Here is a 17,971-nt window from a genome sequence, read left to right as displayed (position 1 = left end):
AGAACGCACAAAACCTGTTCAGTCACTAAAATAAATGGGTGTAAATAATTATACACTTAAAGAAATGTTAGGGGAATTTAATTACAGAATCCAAGCAAAGATATTTATTTGAAAGATACGGGACTGATAAATAGGATTATTTATTTATTTATTTATTTATTTATTTTACACTTCCTTAACTATGATGTGCTCCATACTCCAATCCTGTAGGTGGCGGAAAACGCACCTTACAGTTGGTTTGCCAACCGCCATTTAAACAACAGAAGTTTTTCCCAGTCTTGTTGATGAGGTAGGTCTCATATTAGTTGTGACTGAGTTATGGCCAGATTCTGACCCACATAAAGAGCTTTATAGGAGAATTATCTTTTAAACTTCCTACAGAGTAGTAAACTGCATATTTGCCCATTCTGTACATCTCCATTCCATTTAGCGAATATACAGCAAAAAAAAAAAAACCCAAAAAAAACAACTGTGATGCGGCTAAGCAGTTTTATTATAATTATTTATTTATTAGTATTTTTTATGTTGTCATATTAACTCGGGCTTTACTTTTGTAGAACACAAATGGAGTTAATTTAGCCGAGTTTGTCGAAATAATCTCTCCATTTATATAGTAAATGAATAAAAGCAGGTTCATTTTAATAATAATAATAATCATTTCTACATCTATAGTATTCAAGAGAAAAAAACATTTTTTCCTATTAGAGAGCGTTAAGTCGCTTTGCTTGTGTAGGGACGAGTGGAGACTTCACTTTCCTTTCTGTTATCACGAAGTGTCCAAAAGTTGTCCTGGGGTTCAGGGACACAAGTGGGTTAATAACCTCAACATGTTTACATACTGTATAAAGGTAAAGGCTGGTTGCTTTTACCTATGACTATAACCTAGACCTTATGTAGCCCATAATATATCTTCATTGTGTGATGCAGCACGTATGTTAATGGGTTTGTTTTGTGTTTATTTTTGGATTTAGCTATTTGAAGTCTTATAAGTCTTATATCCATTATTATATTCTGTTCTTCGGTCCTAAAATATTCAGTCTTTAAAGAATCCATCTACAGCCTTTTGAACCAGTGTGAGAACTGAGATCTACACGAAGTATACATGCTCCTGACTTCATGAGGAAAGCATGACTCAATAAGATGTTACCCAACATTGTATAGCTTCAGTTCCAGATTCAATACAATATCAGATGGTGTGATGGATATAAAAATATATAAATTATTATAATTCTTGTTGTTGTTGCCTTTAAACTTTGTATAATTCCAATGGCTTGAATCGAACTCAACAATTAGTTGGCGCTTCTGTTTTTAACATTTATTGTCTGTTGTAAATTACAAACAACTGTGGTTGTATATTGTGTCAGTATGGAGAATACAGGCCATGCTGAGGGAGCGTTGTCCACTTTGCCATGGGTGCATGTGAATGTCGGGGGTTCCAAGTTGTTGGCCAAAGCCTGGTTTGGTGACACAGAATATCGATTGCTGCTGAGTGACCTGAGCAGCGTTTGGGAGGAAGAGATGAGCAGAAACGACATCAAAAGCCGTGCTCAGGTAAGGAATTTTCACACTTTCACCACAAGGTTAACATGGACTGTAGATAGATATCACAGACAGTACTAAATACTCAGCAAAAAATTGTAAAATCTTGTTTAAATCTCATGTGTTCCTCTCAGGTTCTAAATAAACGTCTAAGGGCTCCAGTACATGCATTTTTTGCTCACCTGCGCTCAGTGGCTTGGCCTTGTTTCTCCAGACAATCTTCTGAACAGAACACATCTATACAGTTCCGTCTCGTGCATCATGAGGGCCATCTAACAGTGAAACTCAAGAGTGAGATGGGAGATGTACCATTCTACTGGGAATTCCACTGCAGCCCTGCCTCAGTAGCATTGGTATGATTTATACAGTGTATATGTAAGCACTAAATGTTGTGACAAACACCTAATGATCTGGCAGAAATCAACAGTGTAATGTAAGGTGTAATATATGAAGAAAGGTTGTAATGTATGTTTGTAATCTTGTGTATTTTTGTGTCATGTAAAAAAGGTTTCCAGAGAGCTAGTGAGTCCCTTGTTGTCTATGACTCAAGTGCTGCATAGGCATGTTGGAGAACTAACTTCTTTGTTGCTCAAGAAAGACGCTGAGATACAAGACTACAAAGAGAATGGAGCAGTGCTTAGTAGAGGTGCATAATCTATATACAAAAGTTCTTCCACATGAGTCCATATGGTTAATTTAATGATGCATCATTTACAGGTAGGCTTCAGACTGAGCCATTTGATGAAGAGATATACAGAAAGAACTTCATCCAGGTGAGACTCACCTTCGCACTTTCAAATACATTCATTCATTCATTACACATGTGTAAAGTACATGTGTGCTCTCTGAACATACTGTGCAATAAGAATTTTCCCAATTCAGACTTAGATCTATGAATAAATTACATTAGTTGCATACAAACCCGATTAAAAAAAAATTGGGACACTGCACAAATTGTGAATAAAAACAATGCAATGATGTGGAAGTTTTAAATTTCAATTTTTTATTCAGAATACATCATAGATGACCTATCAAATGTTTAAACTGAGAAAATGTATCATTTTAATGGAAAAATAAGTTGATTTTAAATTTCATGGCATCAACACATCTCAAAAAAGTTGGGACAAGGCCATGTTTACCACTGTGTGGCATCCCCTCTTCTTTTTATAACAGTCTGCAAACGTCTGGGGACTGAGGAGACAAGTTGTTCAAGTTTAGGAATAGGAATGTTGTCCCATTATTGTCTAATACAGGCTTCTAGTTGCTCAACTTTGTCGCATCTTCCTCTTTATGATGCGCCAAATGTTTTCTATGGGTGAAAGATTTGGACTGCAGGCTGGCCATTTCAGTACCCGGATCCTTCTTCTACGCAGCCATGATGTTGTAATTGATGCAGTATTTGGTCTGGCATTGTCATGTTCAAAAATGCAAGGTCTTCCCTGAAAGAGACAACGTCCTGATGGGAGCATATGTTGTTCTAGAACTTGGATATACCTTTCAGCATTGATGGTGCCTTTCCAGATGTGTAAGCTGCCCATGCCACGCCCACTCATGCAACCCCATACCATCAGAGATGCAGGCTTCTGAACTGAGCGCTGATAACAACTTGGGTTGTCCTTGTCCTCTTTAGTCCGGATGACATGGCATCCCAGTTTTCCAAAAAGAACTTAAAATTTTGATTCGTCTGACCACAGAACAGTTTTCCACTTTGCCACAGTCCATTTTAAATGAGCCTTGGCCCAGAGAAAACACCTGCACTTCTGGATCATGTTTAGATATGGCTTCTTTTTTGACCTATAGAGTTTTAACCAGCAACGGCGAATGGCACGGTGGATTGTGTTCACCGGCAATGTTTTCTGGAAGTATTCCTGAGCTGTTGTGATTTCCATTACAGTAGCATACCTGTATGTGATGCAGTGCCATCTAAGGGCCTGAAGATCACGGGCATCCAGTATGTTTTTCCGGCCTTGACCCTTACACACAGAGATTGTTCCATATTCTCTTAATCTTTGGATGATATTATGCACTGTAGATGATGATAACTTCAAACTCTTTGCAATTTTTCTCTGAGAAACTCCTTTCTGATATTGCTTAAACTATTTTTCTGTCAGAGACACTGTCACTCTGAGAGGCTCTTTTTATACCCAATCATGTTGCCAATTGACACAATAAGTTGCAAATTGGTCCTCCAGCTGTTCCTTATATGTACATTTAACTTTTCTCGCCTCTTATTGCTACCTGTCCAACTTTTCTGGAACGTGTAGCTCTCATTAAATCCAAAATGAGCCAATATTTGGCATGACATTTTAAAACGTCTCACTTTCAACATTTAATATGTTATCTATATTCTACTGTGAATAAAATATAAGTTTATGAGATTTGTAAATTATTGCATTCCATTTTTATTCACAATTTGTTCAGTGTCCCAACTTTTTTGGAATCGGGTTTGTATAAATAGATTGATGGTTTGATTGTATAACAAAGGGCCCAGGTTAAAAAAGAATTTATTGTGAAATCATTCAGCTGTTATAGCAGATATGATGGGAATCTTTGTATGTGTATATCACATACAGCGTATACAGTTAGGTCCATATATATTTGGACGTGGGTGCAATTTTCGTATTTTTGGCTCTGTATGCCAACAGAATAAAAATAAAATTAAACAATCAAGATTCATTTGAAGTGCAGACTTTCAGCTTTTATTTAAGGGGTTGAACAAAAATATAGTACAAATCGTAGGAACTACAACCATTGCAGGCAATGACTGCCTGAAGTCTGCAACCCATAGACATTACAAAAGACCGGGTTTCCTCCTTTATGATACTTTGCCAGCATTTTTCTGTCACATCATCAGTAAACAAGAGTGGCCCAGTGCCACTGGAAGCCATACATGTCCATGCCATCACACTGCTTCCACCATGTTTTACAGATGAGCTGTTCCAAACCTTCTCCATACTTTTTCTTTGTCATTCTGGTAAAGGTTGATCTTAGTTTCATCTGTCTAAATAATGTTTTTTTCAGAACTGATCTGACTTTTTAAAATGTTTTATGGCAAAGTCTAATCTGGCCTTTCTATTCTTGAGGATTATGAATGGTTTGCACCTTGTGGTGAACCGTCTATATTTGCTCACATGAAGTCTTCCCCTAATTGTAGACTTGGCTGGATGTTGTAAATGGGTTTTTCTTTACCATGTAGAGGATCCTGCGATCATCTACCACTGTTGTCTTCCGTGGACATCCAGGCCTTTTTATGTTGCTGAGCTCACAAGTGCATTATTTTTTCATTAGACTAAATCAAACAGATGCTTTGGCCTCTGCGGATGTTTCTGCTATCTCTGATAAATTTGTTTGATGGCCTGTTTGACTTGCATGGAGAGCAACTTTGATCACATGATGTAAGTTCACAGCAATAGGTTCCAAATGCAAATACCACACTGAGAATCAACTCCAGACCTTTTCCTTGCTTAATTAATGAAGAAATAATGAATTATTAGCCCACACCTGTTTATGAAACAGCTTTTGATTCAAATGTCCAATTACTTTTAGTCCCTTGAAGTGGGGTGGCGATTCTCAAGCTGTAATTCCTAAACCATTCATCAAACCATGTAAATACCTTCAAATTAAACCTGAGTGTGTCCACTTTCTCCATTATATAAATATGGCTCTGTTTTTTTAAATACCTGAAAAAACATGTGCCTGAGTCCACATACATATGGACCTAAATGTATGCTTGCTTATATGTGTTTCTATTCATGTTGCAGCTTTTAGTTAGAGTAAAACTTCAAATCGTATTTGTGGTCCAAACGTAAAGTTAAATAGATACTTGACACTAATGTTAGTTGGCTAAATAATTAATTATGTCAATCTTTCTGTCTCTCAGCCATCACTTGGTTAAAAAATGTATCCTGGGTTATATATGGCAACCAAATATATGTATGTTTATAAAGGTACATTTAAAAAAAAATTGAAGATAGATAGATAGATAGATAGATAGATAGATACAACTTTGTCATTGCATTGTACAAGTACACAGCAACCAAATGCAGTTTGGCATCTACCAGAAGTGCAAAATGTAGCAGTCGTGCAAAAGTTTCGTTCACACACAGTGGAGCCTTCGTACCATACGGTGATTGAGTTGGTCAGGATGCTTTTGATGTTGCAGCGGTAGAAACTCGTTAAAATCCCCGATGAGATGAGATTTCAGGCGTTACAGGCGTTGTTGTGCTTTTTTAACCAGAGCTGAAGTGTTCTGCTGCCAGGACAGATCCTCAGAGATGTGAACTCCCAGGAACTTAAAGCTGGAGACTCGCTCTACCTCAGTTCCATTGACGTTGACTGGTAGATGTCTCCTGCTGTTGGATTTCCGAAAGTCCACAATGAGCTCTTTGGTCTTTGAGGCGTTGAGGGTCAGGTTGTTGTTGGCACACCATGCTGACAGATCTCGGATCTCTTCCCTGTAAGCCGATTCATCGTTGTTGTCGATCTGGCTGACCACGGTGGTGTCCTCTGCATACTTGATGAAGATGCTGGAGTTATACAGAGGAGCACATGAACATCGTGGGTGAACAGGGAGTAGAGTAGTGGGCTCAGGACACAGCCCTGCGGGATGCCAGTGTTCAGAATGAGGGTTGAGGATACCTGGTTTCCCAACCTAACAGATTGAGGTCTGTTGGTGAGAAAGTCCAGAATCCATCTGCAGGTGGAGGTGCAGATACCCAGGTCACTGAGCTTAGTGATCAGTACAGTGGGGAGGACTGTATTGAACGCAGAGCTAAAGTCCATGAACAGCATTCTGATGTAGGTGTTGCTTTTATTCAGGTGGGTGAGAGCTGAATGAAGAGCTGTGGAAACTGCATCCTCTGTTGACCTGTTCAGGCGATAGGCAAACTGGTGTGGGTCCAGTGTAGGTGGTAGGCCAGCAGTGAGGTGATAGTGACCAGTTTCTCAAAGCATTTCATAGCAATGGGGGTGAGTGCAACTGGGCGAAAGTCATTCAGGCATTCAGCAGCTGAGTGCTTAGGCACAGGTATGATGGTTGTGGTCTTCAGGCATGTAGGAACTGTGTCTTGGGCCAGTGACAGGTTGAAGATGTCAGTAAAAACCTGTGCCAGTTGTCCAGCGCATGCTCTGAGAACACGTCCTGGTATGCCATCCGGGCCAGCTGCCTTGCATGCATCCACTCTGATAAACACTGAATAGACATCCATTGTTGAGAGTGAAAGTGGGCTGTAAGCTGTAGAAGGGTCTGTGGTTGAGGTGAAATGTCCTGTGCTTTGGTCAAAAAATCCAGATGGTCTGGATGCCTTTCCACATACATCTGGGGTCAGAGTTGTGGAAGTGCTCTTATATGTGGAGTTTGAATGAGTTTTGCTTTTCTGATGCCTCTTTTCAGGTTGGCCCTGGCTCTGTTGTAGTCCTCTGCACTGCCAGATTTAAAGGCAGCATCTCTTGCTTTCAACAGGAGACTGAGTTCAGAGTTCATCCACGGCTTTTGATTAGGAAAGCATTCCACGTGTTTGACTGGAGTGACATTGTCAATGCACATGTTAATATGGTCCAAAACAGATGATGTGTAAATGTCCACGTCTGTGTGAGAGTCCAGTGTGGCCTGTAAGGCAAACATGTTCCAGTCAGTATCCTGAAACTGTTGCTGTAGAGAAGAAATGGCCCCCTCTGGCCATACTTTTACTGTCCTCACCCGTTAATATCAAGGAAACATTAATTTTTCCCCACAATTTAATCACAGCACATGTTGCTAAACAAATGTACAGTTTAAAAAAAATGTAGTTTTGGCTGTAAAGGATTCTTATGTCCGTGGAACGATGAAACCAAACCTTTATAAAACCTTTAAAACCTTTATATAACTATCAGCATTCATAGTGCCTTCCAAAACAAGATTGCAAAATATGCTGTAAAAGACTTTTACTCATTTTGGCAGATTTACAATTAGATATAAATGAGAGTGCACTATCTTGTACTGTATACAAAAAATGAGTTGAGAGTCAACACTAGAATGCATTGAAACAGATAATTTTGGTTAGTACAGGGCAGTGAGGCCCAAGCACTTTAAATCCTGTTAAATTCACTTCAGTAAAAGAAGAAAGATGTCAGTGAAAAGTTTATAAATAAATAAAATACTGGTTATCTGGATGCCAAGGTAGGTAAATGTATAGGAAACATTGAATGGGAAAGAACTTGAAGAAAACTTCCTGGCAGTATTGTTGATAGAAAAAAAAACATTTTTCTATAAGTTTGATTTATAGCTTGAAAGCTTTCCAAACTTATTAAAAATGTTGCGGGCACGGGGCAAGGATTCAACTGGGTTAGAGAGATATATAAAAGCAAATCACGTGCATACAGAGAAACTTTTTCATTCTCCACTAATCATACCAGTGATTCTTGCAGTCTGGCAGTGACCAAAGGCTATAACACCAAACAATAATGACGAGAGAGCAACCCTGTCTCGTACAAGGATGAAATTGAAAATACAGAGATAAAAATTGTTAGTATGGACATCGGCATTGTATAATAACCTAACCCAAGATTAGGCATTTTTTAACTTCAGGCACTGATGAAGATAAGGGGAAGGTGCTGAAAATCTGTTTCTAATGAAGTCAATAAGATTTTTTGTCATTTCAACCATATATAGCTGAAACAGTACATAGTGAAATGAAAACGTTTCTCTAGAACCATGGTGCTACATAGGACAACACAGCTACATAAAAAACAACAACACAGAGCTAGGGAACACAAAGCAAATTGCATGGTGGGCAACTTAGTGCAACCATGTGAACTGCTCCACCAGATATGAACACACAGGAATTTGGTGCTCTTGACAATGTCCATGGAGAATTCATCAGTGTTCAGTGAAAATGGTCACTCTGTGCTCTCCTGAAGTCCACAGACATCTCTAGTTTTGTCAGCGTTCAGAGTCAGGTTGTTGGCTCTACACCATGCAGTTAGCTGTTGCATCTCTTCTCTGTATACTGAGGCATTGTTCTTGCTTATAAGACCCATCAAGGTTGTGTCATTAGTGAACTTGGTGTGGTTCGAGCTGTGCATTGCTACACAGTCGTGACTCAATAGACTGAACACCAGTGGGCTGAGCACACAGCCCTAAGGTGTGGTTCTTGATCTGGACTGACTGTGGTCTCCCAGTGAGGATCCAGGTGCAGAGGTATGTGTTCAGGCTCTTTGGGCTTCTGAGACTTGTGCCGAGGGATGATTGTGATAAATGCTGAACTGAAGTCAACGAACAGCATTCATATGTATGTGACTTTATTGTTTAGGTGGGTGAGAGACAGATGGAGGGCAATGTGGCAATGGCATCGTCTGTGGAGTGGTTTAGAAGGTGGTAGCTGGGTCTTGATGTGCTTCATGACATCAAGCCTTTCGAAGCACTTTATCAAGATGGGTGTTGATGATAGTCATTGAGGCAGGACACTAGACTTCTTTGGCATGGAAACGATGGTGGTTGTCTTTTGGCGTATAAGAAAATCAGGTAAATGTTGAAGATGTCATAGAAGACATCTGCTAGCTGTTCTGCACATTCCCTGAGCACAGGGAGCCAGGAATATTTTCTGGTCCAGCAGACTCCCATGGTTTTACTCTGCATAGAGTTCTTTTCACGTCAACCCTAGTTAGACAGAGCACTCCTCCTGTGAGCCAAGTTATTGCTGTATTGTAACAACAGCCATAGCTAAGTTTCCTTTAACACTGTTGATGTCTGATAAGAGACTACAAATTGCCATTTCAATCTTCATGAAAGTGTAATTTTTTTTCATTAATTCTAGAGATTGTTTAAACATTTCAGCTGTCAGTCATTTCCTCCTTAAAGGTACCTCTATGATCCATTAACCCAAGATGATAAACCCTCTTAAAACCCTTAATCATCCATGTACAGTTTGGATATGTATTTGTTTAGGGTGGTTTTCTGTTCAATATGAAGCACCTGAAGTATGTTTCACACCATGAAATTTAATAGGATTGATGATACTTAATTACTGAATAATTGAAAATTAATTGTGCATGAAAGAGGTATGAGTGTAAGTGATTTGATTGAGAGTTTCATGGGATGATATGAGAGTCACTGAGTGTCTAAATTTTGTCTATAACAGCCTCTCATAGGTGTTTTTTTTTTTTTTTTTAACCAGTTTTCCATTTATGTGCCTATTTTTCCACATTCTCAGAGACTTCCACAGATGTTGCAGGACAGTCTGGAATTTGATTCTGAGCTGCAAGAGCTGTATGTGTCTATACGTGATGCGAGAAATACCCAGAAACGCAAGCGATCTCCCGAATACAGCTCTGCTTCAGTAGACAGCTTTATCCCTGACCAGGACCAGACCAGCTGTGTGCCAACAGGTTACTGCATTTAAATTCATCCTAGACACATCTATGTTTCAAGGTGCATTCATACTGCCTTTATATTGTCTACATCCTCAATTATTTTTGTTTAAACATTACAGGTATGAGGCCTGCCTCTTTTCGGTCTGATGCTAATCGTATAATGCAGCAAGCAGAAGACACACAGTCTGCTAACACCAAAGAGGTTTGATAAAGTCTAAGCACCTCACATCATCTTTACCTATACATTATCTCATATATCTCAGTCTGTTTTCCATATAGAATTTTGTGTTGGTTCCTAATAAAGTATACAGCATTCACTTTCATGAAATAAACTTTACTGACCAGCAGTAACATTACAATCCCCCTTCCTAATATTTTGTTTGTCCCCTTTTTGCTGCCAACATCTGTACCTCTGTAGGTGTGCTATTGTATCTGCCTCAAGTTAGCAATAAATCTTTTAAGTTATGTAATATATGAGGTGTCGCTTTATGGATGAGACACAGTGATCTGAGGTATGGAGGCCTTTGTCATGCTCCTCAACCATTCCTGAAAATTTTTTTCATTGTGGCAAGTTGTATTACCCTAGAACTTAACACTAGAGAATACCATTTCTCTTGCTCTGCCAAAGTAACATCCACATGAATGCCAAGACCCAGGGTTTCCCAGCAGAGAATTGCCCAGAGCATCATGCTGCCACCATCAGCTTGCCTTCTTTCTATAGTGAATCATGGTATACTTCCATTGTGGAGGTGTTTTGGCCCAGTTTTCTAGCCATCACTGTTTGGCCCTAGTCAGCATCGCTCAATTCTTTTTCTTGCCAGATGAGAGTTGGCTATTCACTTGCTGCCTAATATATACCAGCCCTTTACATGTGCCATTGTAATGATCAATGTTATTTACTTCACCTGTCAGTGATTTAAAGGCTAATCTGTGTTATCAGCCAATCATGTGGCATCAATGTAAAACAAAAATCATGTAGATGCAGATCTACATCAGAAGAAATTCAGAATGAAGAAAATGTGATTTGGATCATGACATGAATACCAGATGGGCTGGTGTGAGTTGTAGTGACCGACCAGTCTGTGGGTGGAAACACATTGTTGAAACGATTGTTGAGATCAGTTTCAGATACAATAATACCTCAAATACTGGGGGTCAATCAATCTGTTCCATTTATTTTTGTATATGTGAACTGTAATGTTTGGAGGAAAGAAATCTCTGAATTTCGTGTGACTATTTCATTTCAGACTGTCAGACTCCCGTTACCCGTTTCTGCTGCTTCTGCTGTTCCTCCTGTAGTCACACCTGCAGGCAGATCAGATATGCCAAAGAAGACAAAAGCAACAGGGCTCTTCCAGTGACATTATGGTCCAATAGTTGAGAGGAGAAAATGTTAATAAACATTAGAGTTCTAGAAACGATTAAATTTTAAAATTTTCTGAAATACTTTTAAATTTTTTTATTTATTTGAATAAATTGTTGTGCATCGTCTTTGTGCCTCTCTGGGTTTTTGCTTAGACTGTACAGTAAATATACTCATTGATATTCATAAACAGACCCCTTATTCATTCAATTATTTGTTCAAGTAATTGCTTTATCCTGGTTGGGGTCATGATGGATCTTGAGGATCTCTTGTGAACACTGTACACCAGTTCATTACAAGTCACCATTTACACACAGTTACACGTTAGCATAGCTGATCCACCTACAGGTTTTTGGACAGACACAGAAAACCCAACAGAAACCAGAATGTGTTCATGGGAAGAACATGCTGATAAAGTAAATATCATGGTTAATGAAAAGAGAAACACTTTTCAGTACAATTATGAATCTTTAAATGCTTAAAATCTTGGAAAAATGGATATCTTTGAATATGTTACAGAAAGGTCTCCATTTTAAAGAACGCATATGTCTGGATTCATTTCTAAAAAAAAAATTGATTGATTAAATTGTAATTTGTGTCTCAATTGAGGTTTTTATTAGATTCATCCTCAAAGCTGAGTTGAGATTAAAAGACACAAAAGACAAAGAATATGAACCATAATCAAACCATATAGATAGCATTAAACAGTTGATGTCCAGCTTGGCTATTTATGGAATTACCTGTGCTATTCAATGTTATGTCAACCTGCTGGCACTTGGTATTTAACAAACAGCTTAATTACAACAGACCATACTTGCAAGTCAATCATGCTTGTGCATAATCTTAGAATCACTTACATACATTCAGACTATACATCCTGATTGCATTTGTTTCTTTTGTAGTAAGGGAGCCTCACTAAAGAATGCCTGAAACCTTTAACTTTGTTATAATTATAAAATTGATCACAGTCTATCATGCAACTACTACTATTTTTTTTTTTTACAGCAACTGGACAAAAGAGAACGTCAGACATTTTGGTTAGGATAAGACAGGCAGCTTATACTAAAATGAAGCCTACCTGTACTGAATAAAATTATAAATGCAACACTTTGTTTTTGCCTCCATTTTTCATTAGCTGAACTCCAACACTTTTTCTATGTACACAAAATGCCTGTTTCTCTCAAACATTGTTCACAAATCTGTGTTAGTGAGCACTTCTCCTTTGGCATTACATCCAACTGGCCAAGCTAGTCAGAGTTTGCACTTTCTCCACAGATAGATCACCGCAATAGCAAAGAGCGCACCAAAAGTTGCGCCAGCCATGTTACTATAGCAACCAGTAGCTGGAATGCCTACTAGCGAACTCCAACGTACAGCGACAAAATCACACTTAAAACACTTACACTTACATTAATCTCTATTTGTTTACATATTTATTTGTCTGACATAAAAATATTTGTAGTCTGTGCTAGATAAATTATGGACATACACACAAAACATAACGTTGCTTTAGGTTAATAACAAGGAACATTTTCTCACCTCTTTTTGTACAGTGACATTCATGTGACCCATAGGGTGCCCCCCTTGCATTTTAACAAATCCTTGAACTTTTCTTTAGAACCACAATTATGCCACAATGCTAACTGTGCACATGACAGTGCCATTTTACTCTTTATTATGTTGCAATATTACACATCCTGTTAGTTTGAGGTTACATAAGTTAGCAAAGAAAGCAAATAACCAAACAAAAATACTTTTGAAAAGTAAAAGTAGTGGTAATAGACTAAACAGTTAGGATCTCCCTGACTGTAGATATCCAAAAGTAATTCCTGTCCTTTTGTCATTTGTCATTAGAATACCTTTTATAACCCAAGATGGATGCACAAAGGGTTGTCCACCAGAAAATAAATTCAAATTATGTCATATAGGAGTATGAGAATGCCACATATTTTTAAATAACAGCAAAGCTTCTATCTTTTTGAATATTTGCAGAATAAAGGAAAGTATAGGTCCATAATATAATGTGCACTTCCTGTGCAGGAAATTTTGCAAATGAATTGGTGAAATTAAATCTTTTTCTATTTGTTTCCACAGAGTGTGGGAGCAAGTATCAGACCATTTCGTAACTGAGAGCAGGATAAAAGACCAGTGATACCCTTTAAAATGAGTATACTATTAACTCCTTCCATCTTTTATTTTACTTTTTTGAAGTATAGACCACTTAATGCTGGGACACTTTCAATTCCAAATGTATTTTATCAGCAAAGAATATAGCTTTTTCTATTAATTTACTGGTGTGGGACAAAAAACACAGAGATAATAAAATTTATTCATTATTATTGACATATTATTGACATATAATTAACTTTGGAAATAAGAGGTAACGTGGGTCTCAGATCAATTCCATGAGTATTTGACTTGTGCTGATATCAATGTTATTTGAAATAGAGAACTTGAGAGGCATCAAAACAGTTTTAGATTAGTTTCTTTTAAATCCAGATAGTATGCCATACGCCTATGATTTTAAGGGGATTAGAAAGTGAGAGTTGCAGATCAGATAAGCCAAATGGCCCATAATATATTTTGATTTAGCTGGGTCAATTAATTTATATATCACTGATTGTAGACATCTGGCAATAACTTTAGCATAGATTTTTATATCATTTATCAGGGAGATGGGTCTATAATTAGAACTGTAAGAGTGGTCTTTACTGTCTTTAGGTAAAACCATAATTAGAGCTGTATTGAGGTCTTTGTGAAAGCAGACTTTGAAAATGTCATTTGAAGTATGTAACCAAATGATAAAAAAAGGTAATTTCAGAGTCAAAACGGCCAGCTTATTCCCTTGAAAGTATGTTTAAGATTTTATGTATAGATATTTGAGGCCATATCGTGTAGGGATTACATTCGTGACCCGATCATGTTAGAGATGTGCTAACATCTGTAAGTTGCAAATGCAATGTAAATGTTAACATCTCCGACACAACTTAGAAATGTCATAGCGCCAAATCAGATTACTTCTGCTGCTTCGGGATTTTGGCTTTATTATGGAGGTGTTCGCGTATCACTACACAATCTAATCTGTAGCATTTTATTAACTCACTAACATTATTAAATATTGTATGCATTTCTTCTCCCCTTTCTCACCATTCGGCCATTTCCTCCTCTGCTACAGAAACTATTAAGCCTCTTAAAATTCCTCCTCACTACTCCTAAACCTTTTTGACCTTATGAGCTCTTTTAAGAGTTAAGATGCTTTATGAACAATTTTATGTTTACTAGGATCTTCTCTTTAATTTTAAGGGGAAACGCCCACATTTCTGAGAATTTTCTTAGAATTACATCACTAAGAGCAACTCTTTGCTTTACCAGGAGCAATTGAACCCTTTCTAAAAATAAATTCTTCCCTTAACGCTGGCTATGAACTTATTGAGTTGTCACCTTGCCGGAGATTGATCTGCATGGCCAGCCAGTGTCTCATGGGATTGTTGTGGATTTAGCCACATGGAGACTGTCATGCTTTCTTTTGCACCAATGTTGTCAGTCAGCTGTATGGTCTGGTCTTAATCAGCAATCAGGTCTGCACTGAACTCAGAGTTTATGATTTAGTTCCTCGGTTTAGTTCCCATTAGTTCCTCGGTTGCACTATTATAAACTGTTGTAAAAAGGACATTATTTACATTTACATTATTTACTGTAAAGTGTCACCCAAATGAGGATGGGTTCCCTTCTGAGCCTGGGACGAGAACCTTGTCTTCTTTTTCTTCCTCATATCATCTCAGGGAGTTTTTCCTTTTTTCCTTCCGATTTATTAGGGAAAAGGATAGATATATTTTAAATTTTAAGTTAATCTTTTTTAAATTAATTTTAAACTTTAATTGTATATATTCACTTATTTATTTTAATTCTTATTTTTTCTTATTATTATTCTTATTATATATTTATTTCTTTTTCTCTCTCTTCTGTTTCCATACCTCTGTAAATCTGCTTTGAGACAATGGGAAATTTTTAAAAGCGCTATACAAATAAATTGAATTGAATTGAAAATTGAATTGAATTGATGCACTCTGCCTTAAACCAAATGACTATCAGTCTAAATAAATCTACCCTGTCAGGATATCGATATAAGCACGAGCCCTTTCAGACTGATCGTGGAGGTGGTGTTGCTGCAACTAATTATTGCAATTTTCTTAATGTTACTCAGAGAAAAGGATTCAGATTTAAATCATTTGAAGTGCTTGTTCTTAATGTTGTACTCTTGGATATACAAAAACAAAGTTTGCTTTAAGAACTATTGGTCTATTTTGATAAAGTTTTGATTGTAGGAGATTTTACATTCACATAGATGATGCAAATGATGCTTTAGGACTCGCATTTATATTAAACTAAAAATAAAATTAAACATCACTGGACCAACTCATTGTATTAATTACACACTGGATTTGGACATGGAGCAGATGGAGCTGATCTAGATATTCTACCTCAAACTGATGATATCACAGACCACTACCTCAAACTATACACACTACATGTAGAAAATGATGATTGTTCTGCATCTATTGTATTGCATGTCTAGTTGGTCTCGGGCGTGTAAAACATCGTTAAAATTACTAGAATCATTATATAAAAGGGCAATAAAAATTCATGATAAAAAGCCTTGTCAGTACCATCATTGTAATGTACTGAGTAAATATAATGTTTTGAGAACCTCATTAAACGTAACCAAATTTCTGCTTTATTTAAAAATTTCCATAATATCGCTGCTCCCCCTTTGAGAAAATTTGTCACACTAAATTCAGATAGACTTAACAGAGCCACACGGTCGACAGTCAGAGGAGAGTGCAGCGTTCCAAGATGCAGAACCACTTATGGTCAACGTTCGTTCTTTTATAAAGCAGCAAGCCTTTGGAACACTCTTCCAAATGATATTATTTTATGTACAAACTATAGCACATTTACACGCCTGGCTATTAACAAAGCAAACTTGTGAGCACTAAATGACTGTGATATGGACAATGTAGACTCTGAGTGAGTGAGTGAGTGAGAGCTAGATTCATGAAGTGGAGAGTGTTTTATGATGTGAGTGAAGTACGTTTTAATTTATTTTTTTGTATAACTTCTGTTAAATTATGAAGTGGAGAGTGTTTTTAGTGATTTTATTGATGTGAATGAAATAATGTTTCCATGTATGATACTGTATGTATTTCATGACCTTTTGCAAATGTAACATCTCTCTAGGGACTTCAGATGGAAATTAGCATTTTTTTGCTATAACCAGGCACATGACATCTCTTCTTTCTTAGACTAATGTTCTCTGTGCATTGCACCTGATTGAGTACAAATAAACTCATTCATTCATTCATTCATTCAAAAAGATTAGCCCTGTCTCACTAGGTTATCTACCTGGTAAAACTATTTTGCCAACGACTAAAGTCAGATTCACAAGTAACCTGCCTGAGCTGCCTCAATGTCTTATACTGGTAAATGCAAATGATCTAGATGAAATGACTTGCAGCATAGAAACCATCTTCATTCACACGGACACTGTTGCCCCGATACAATTAAGAAAGGTTAGATAAAAACACCTGCACGATGGTATAACAGGCATAATCATGCCCTCAATAAAGCAACCCATAACCTCGAGTAAAAATGGAGGAAATTTAACCTGGAGTTTATAGACAGGCTCTACAAGCTGCTAGGGCTGATCACCTGGGCAAATAACCAAAAAAATCCCAGGTTCTTATTTAGCACAGTGGCAAGATTAACAAAAAATCTGATATCTGAAAAGAGCATTCTGTCACAGGTAGTCAGATAGTAGTGAGGACTTTATGAATTTCTTCACTGAAAAAATTTAAAGTACCAGGAACAAAACTGTGAATGTTCAACCACTGACAACATCTCATATTCTATTCTTTGATAAAGCTCCACAGGTTGGGGCACGGTGGCTTAGTGGTTAGCACGTTAGCCTCACACCTCCAGGGTTGGGGGTTCGATTCCCGCCTCCGCCTTGTGTGTGTGGAGTTTGCATGTTCTCCCCGTGCCTCGGGGGTTTCCTCCGGGTACTCCGGTTTCCTCCCCGGTCCAAAGACATGCACGGTAGGTTGATTGGCATCTCTGGAAAAATTGTCCGTAGTGTGTGATTGCGTGAGTGAATGAGAGTGTGTTTGTGCCCTGCGATGGGTTGGCACTCCGTCCAGGGTGTATCCTGCCTTGATGCCCGATGATGCCTGAGATAGGCACAGGTTCCCCTTGACCCGAGGTAGTTCGGATAAGCGGTAGAAAATGAGTGAGTGAGAGTGAGTGAGCGCCACAAGTTCAACTACAAGGCTTTAAAAGTATCAATATTATTAATTCCTTGTTATCTTTAGGTCACGTCCATGAACCCTTCAAGTTGGAGATTATTAAGCCTCCTATTAAGAAACCTAGTTAAGAAATCTAGATCATAACAAATTATCAACTCAATGGAGTATTCAACCTATTAACAATTAACTTCCAACTGTCAGGTGGCAGATACAGCAAAAATTATTATTACATGTAATACATTAATGCTTAATTGTTTTATGTAAGAGTTTCTAAAAATATGATTCTTTCTTTAGGGTTTGATTATTTTTAAGTAAAATATGAAAATATCAATATTAAGATTTACATAATACAATAATTATAGTTTTGTAAAGATGCTTGAAAAAGGGAGATTAAAGTTTACACTCCTCATTAAGTATT

At 37.6% G+C, this 17,971-nt stretch overlaps 1 protein-coding gene across 2 annotated transcripts; it reads left to right on the top strand.

Moving 5' to 3' along the window:
• The first annotated feature begins 220 nt into the window (after window positions 1-220).
• nhej1 (nonhomologous end-joining factor 1) lies at window positions 221-11,379 on the top strand. Of its 2 annotated transcripts, none has more exons than XM_060868477.1 (8): window positions 221-289; window positions 1,365-1,551; window positions 1,674-1,892; window positions 2,047-2,185; window positions 2,257-2,312; window positions 9,729-9,903; window positions 10,008-10,090; window positions 11,136-11,379. In XM_060868477.1, the coding sequence occupies exons 1-8, from the start codon at window positions 285-287 to the stop codon at window positions 11,247-11,249; spliced, it is 978 nt and encodes a 325-aa protein (XP_060724460.1). In that variant the 5' UTR covers window positions 221-284; the 3' UTR covers window positions 11,250-11,379. The 2 variants fall into 2 exon arrangements, with proteins under 2 accessions (XP_060724460.1, XP_060724459.1); XM_060868476.1 differs by lacking the exon at window positions 221-289 and adding an exon at window positions 668-808.
• Window positions 11,380-17,971: the final 6,592 nt, after the last annotated feature.

This window comes from Tachysurus vachellii, chromosome 4 (genome assembly GCF_030014155.1).
Source record: "Tachysurus vachellii isolate PV-2020 chromosome 4, HZAU_Pvac_v1, whole genome shotgun sequence".
NCBI lineage: Eukaryota > Metazoa > Chordata > Actinopteri > Siluriformes > Bagridae > Tachysurus > Tachysurus vachellii.
The sequence above is the reverse complement of the archived record's forward strand: the minus strand, read 5'-3'. Positions and strand labels throughout refer to the sequence as shown.

Excerpts from the sequence above, each read along its gene's own strand:
- nhej1 (XM_060868477.1), top strand. Across the intron at positions 9,904-10,007 it reads GACCAGCTGTGTGCCAACAG|GTATGAGGCCTGCCTCTTTT; the intron begins GTTACTGCATTT and ends TAAACATTACAG. Across the intron at positions 10,091-11,135 it reads AGTCTGCTAACACCAAAGAG|ACTGTCAGACTCCCGTTACC; the intron begins GTTTGATAAAGT and ends ATTTCATTTCAG.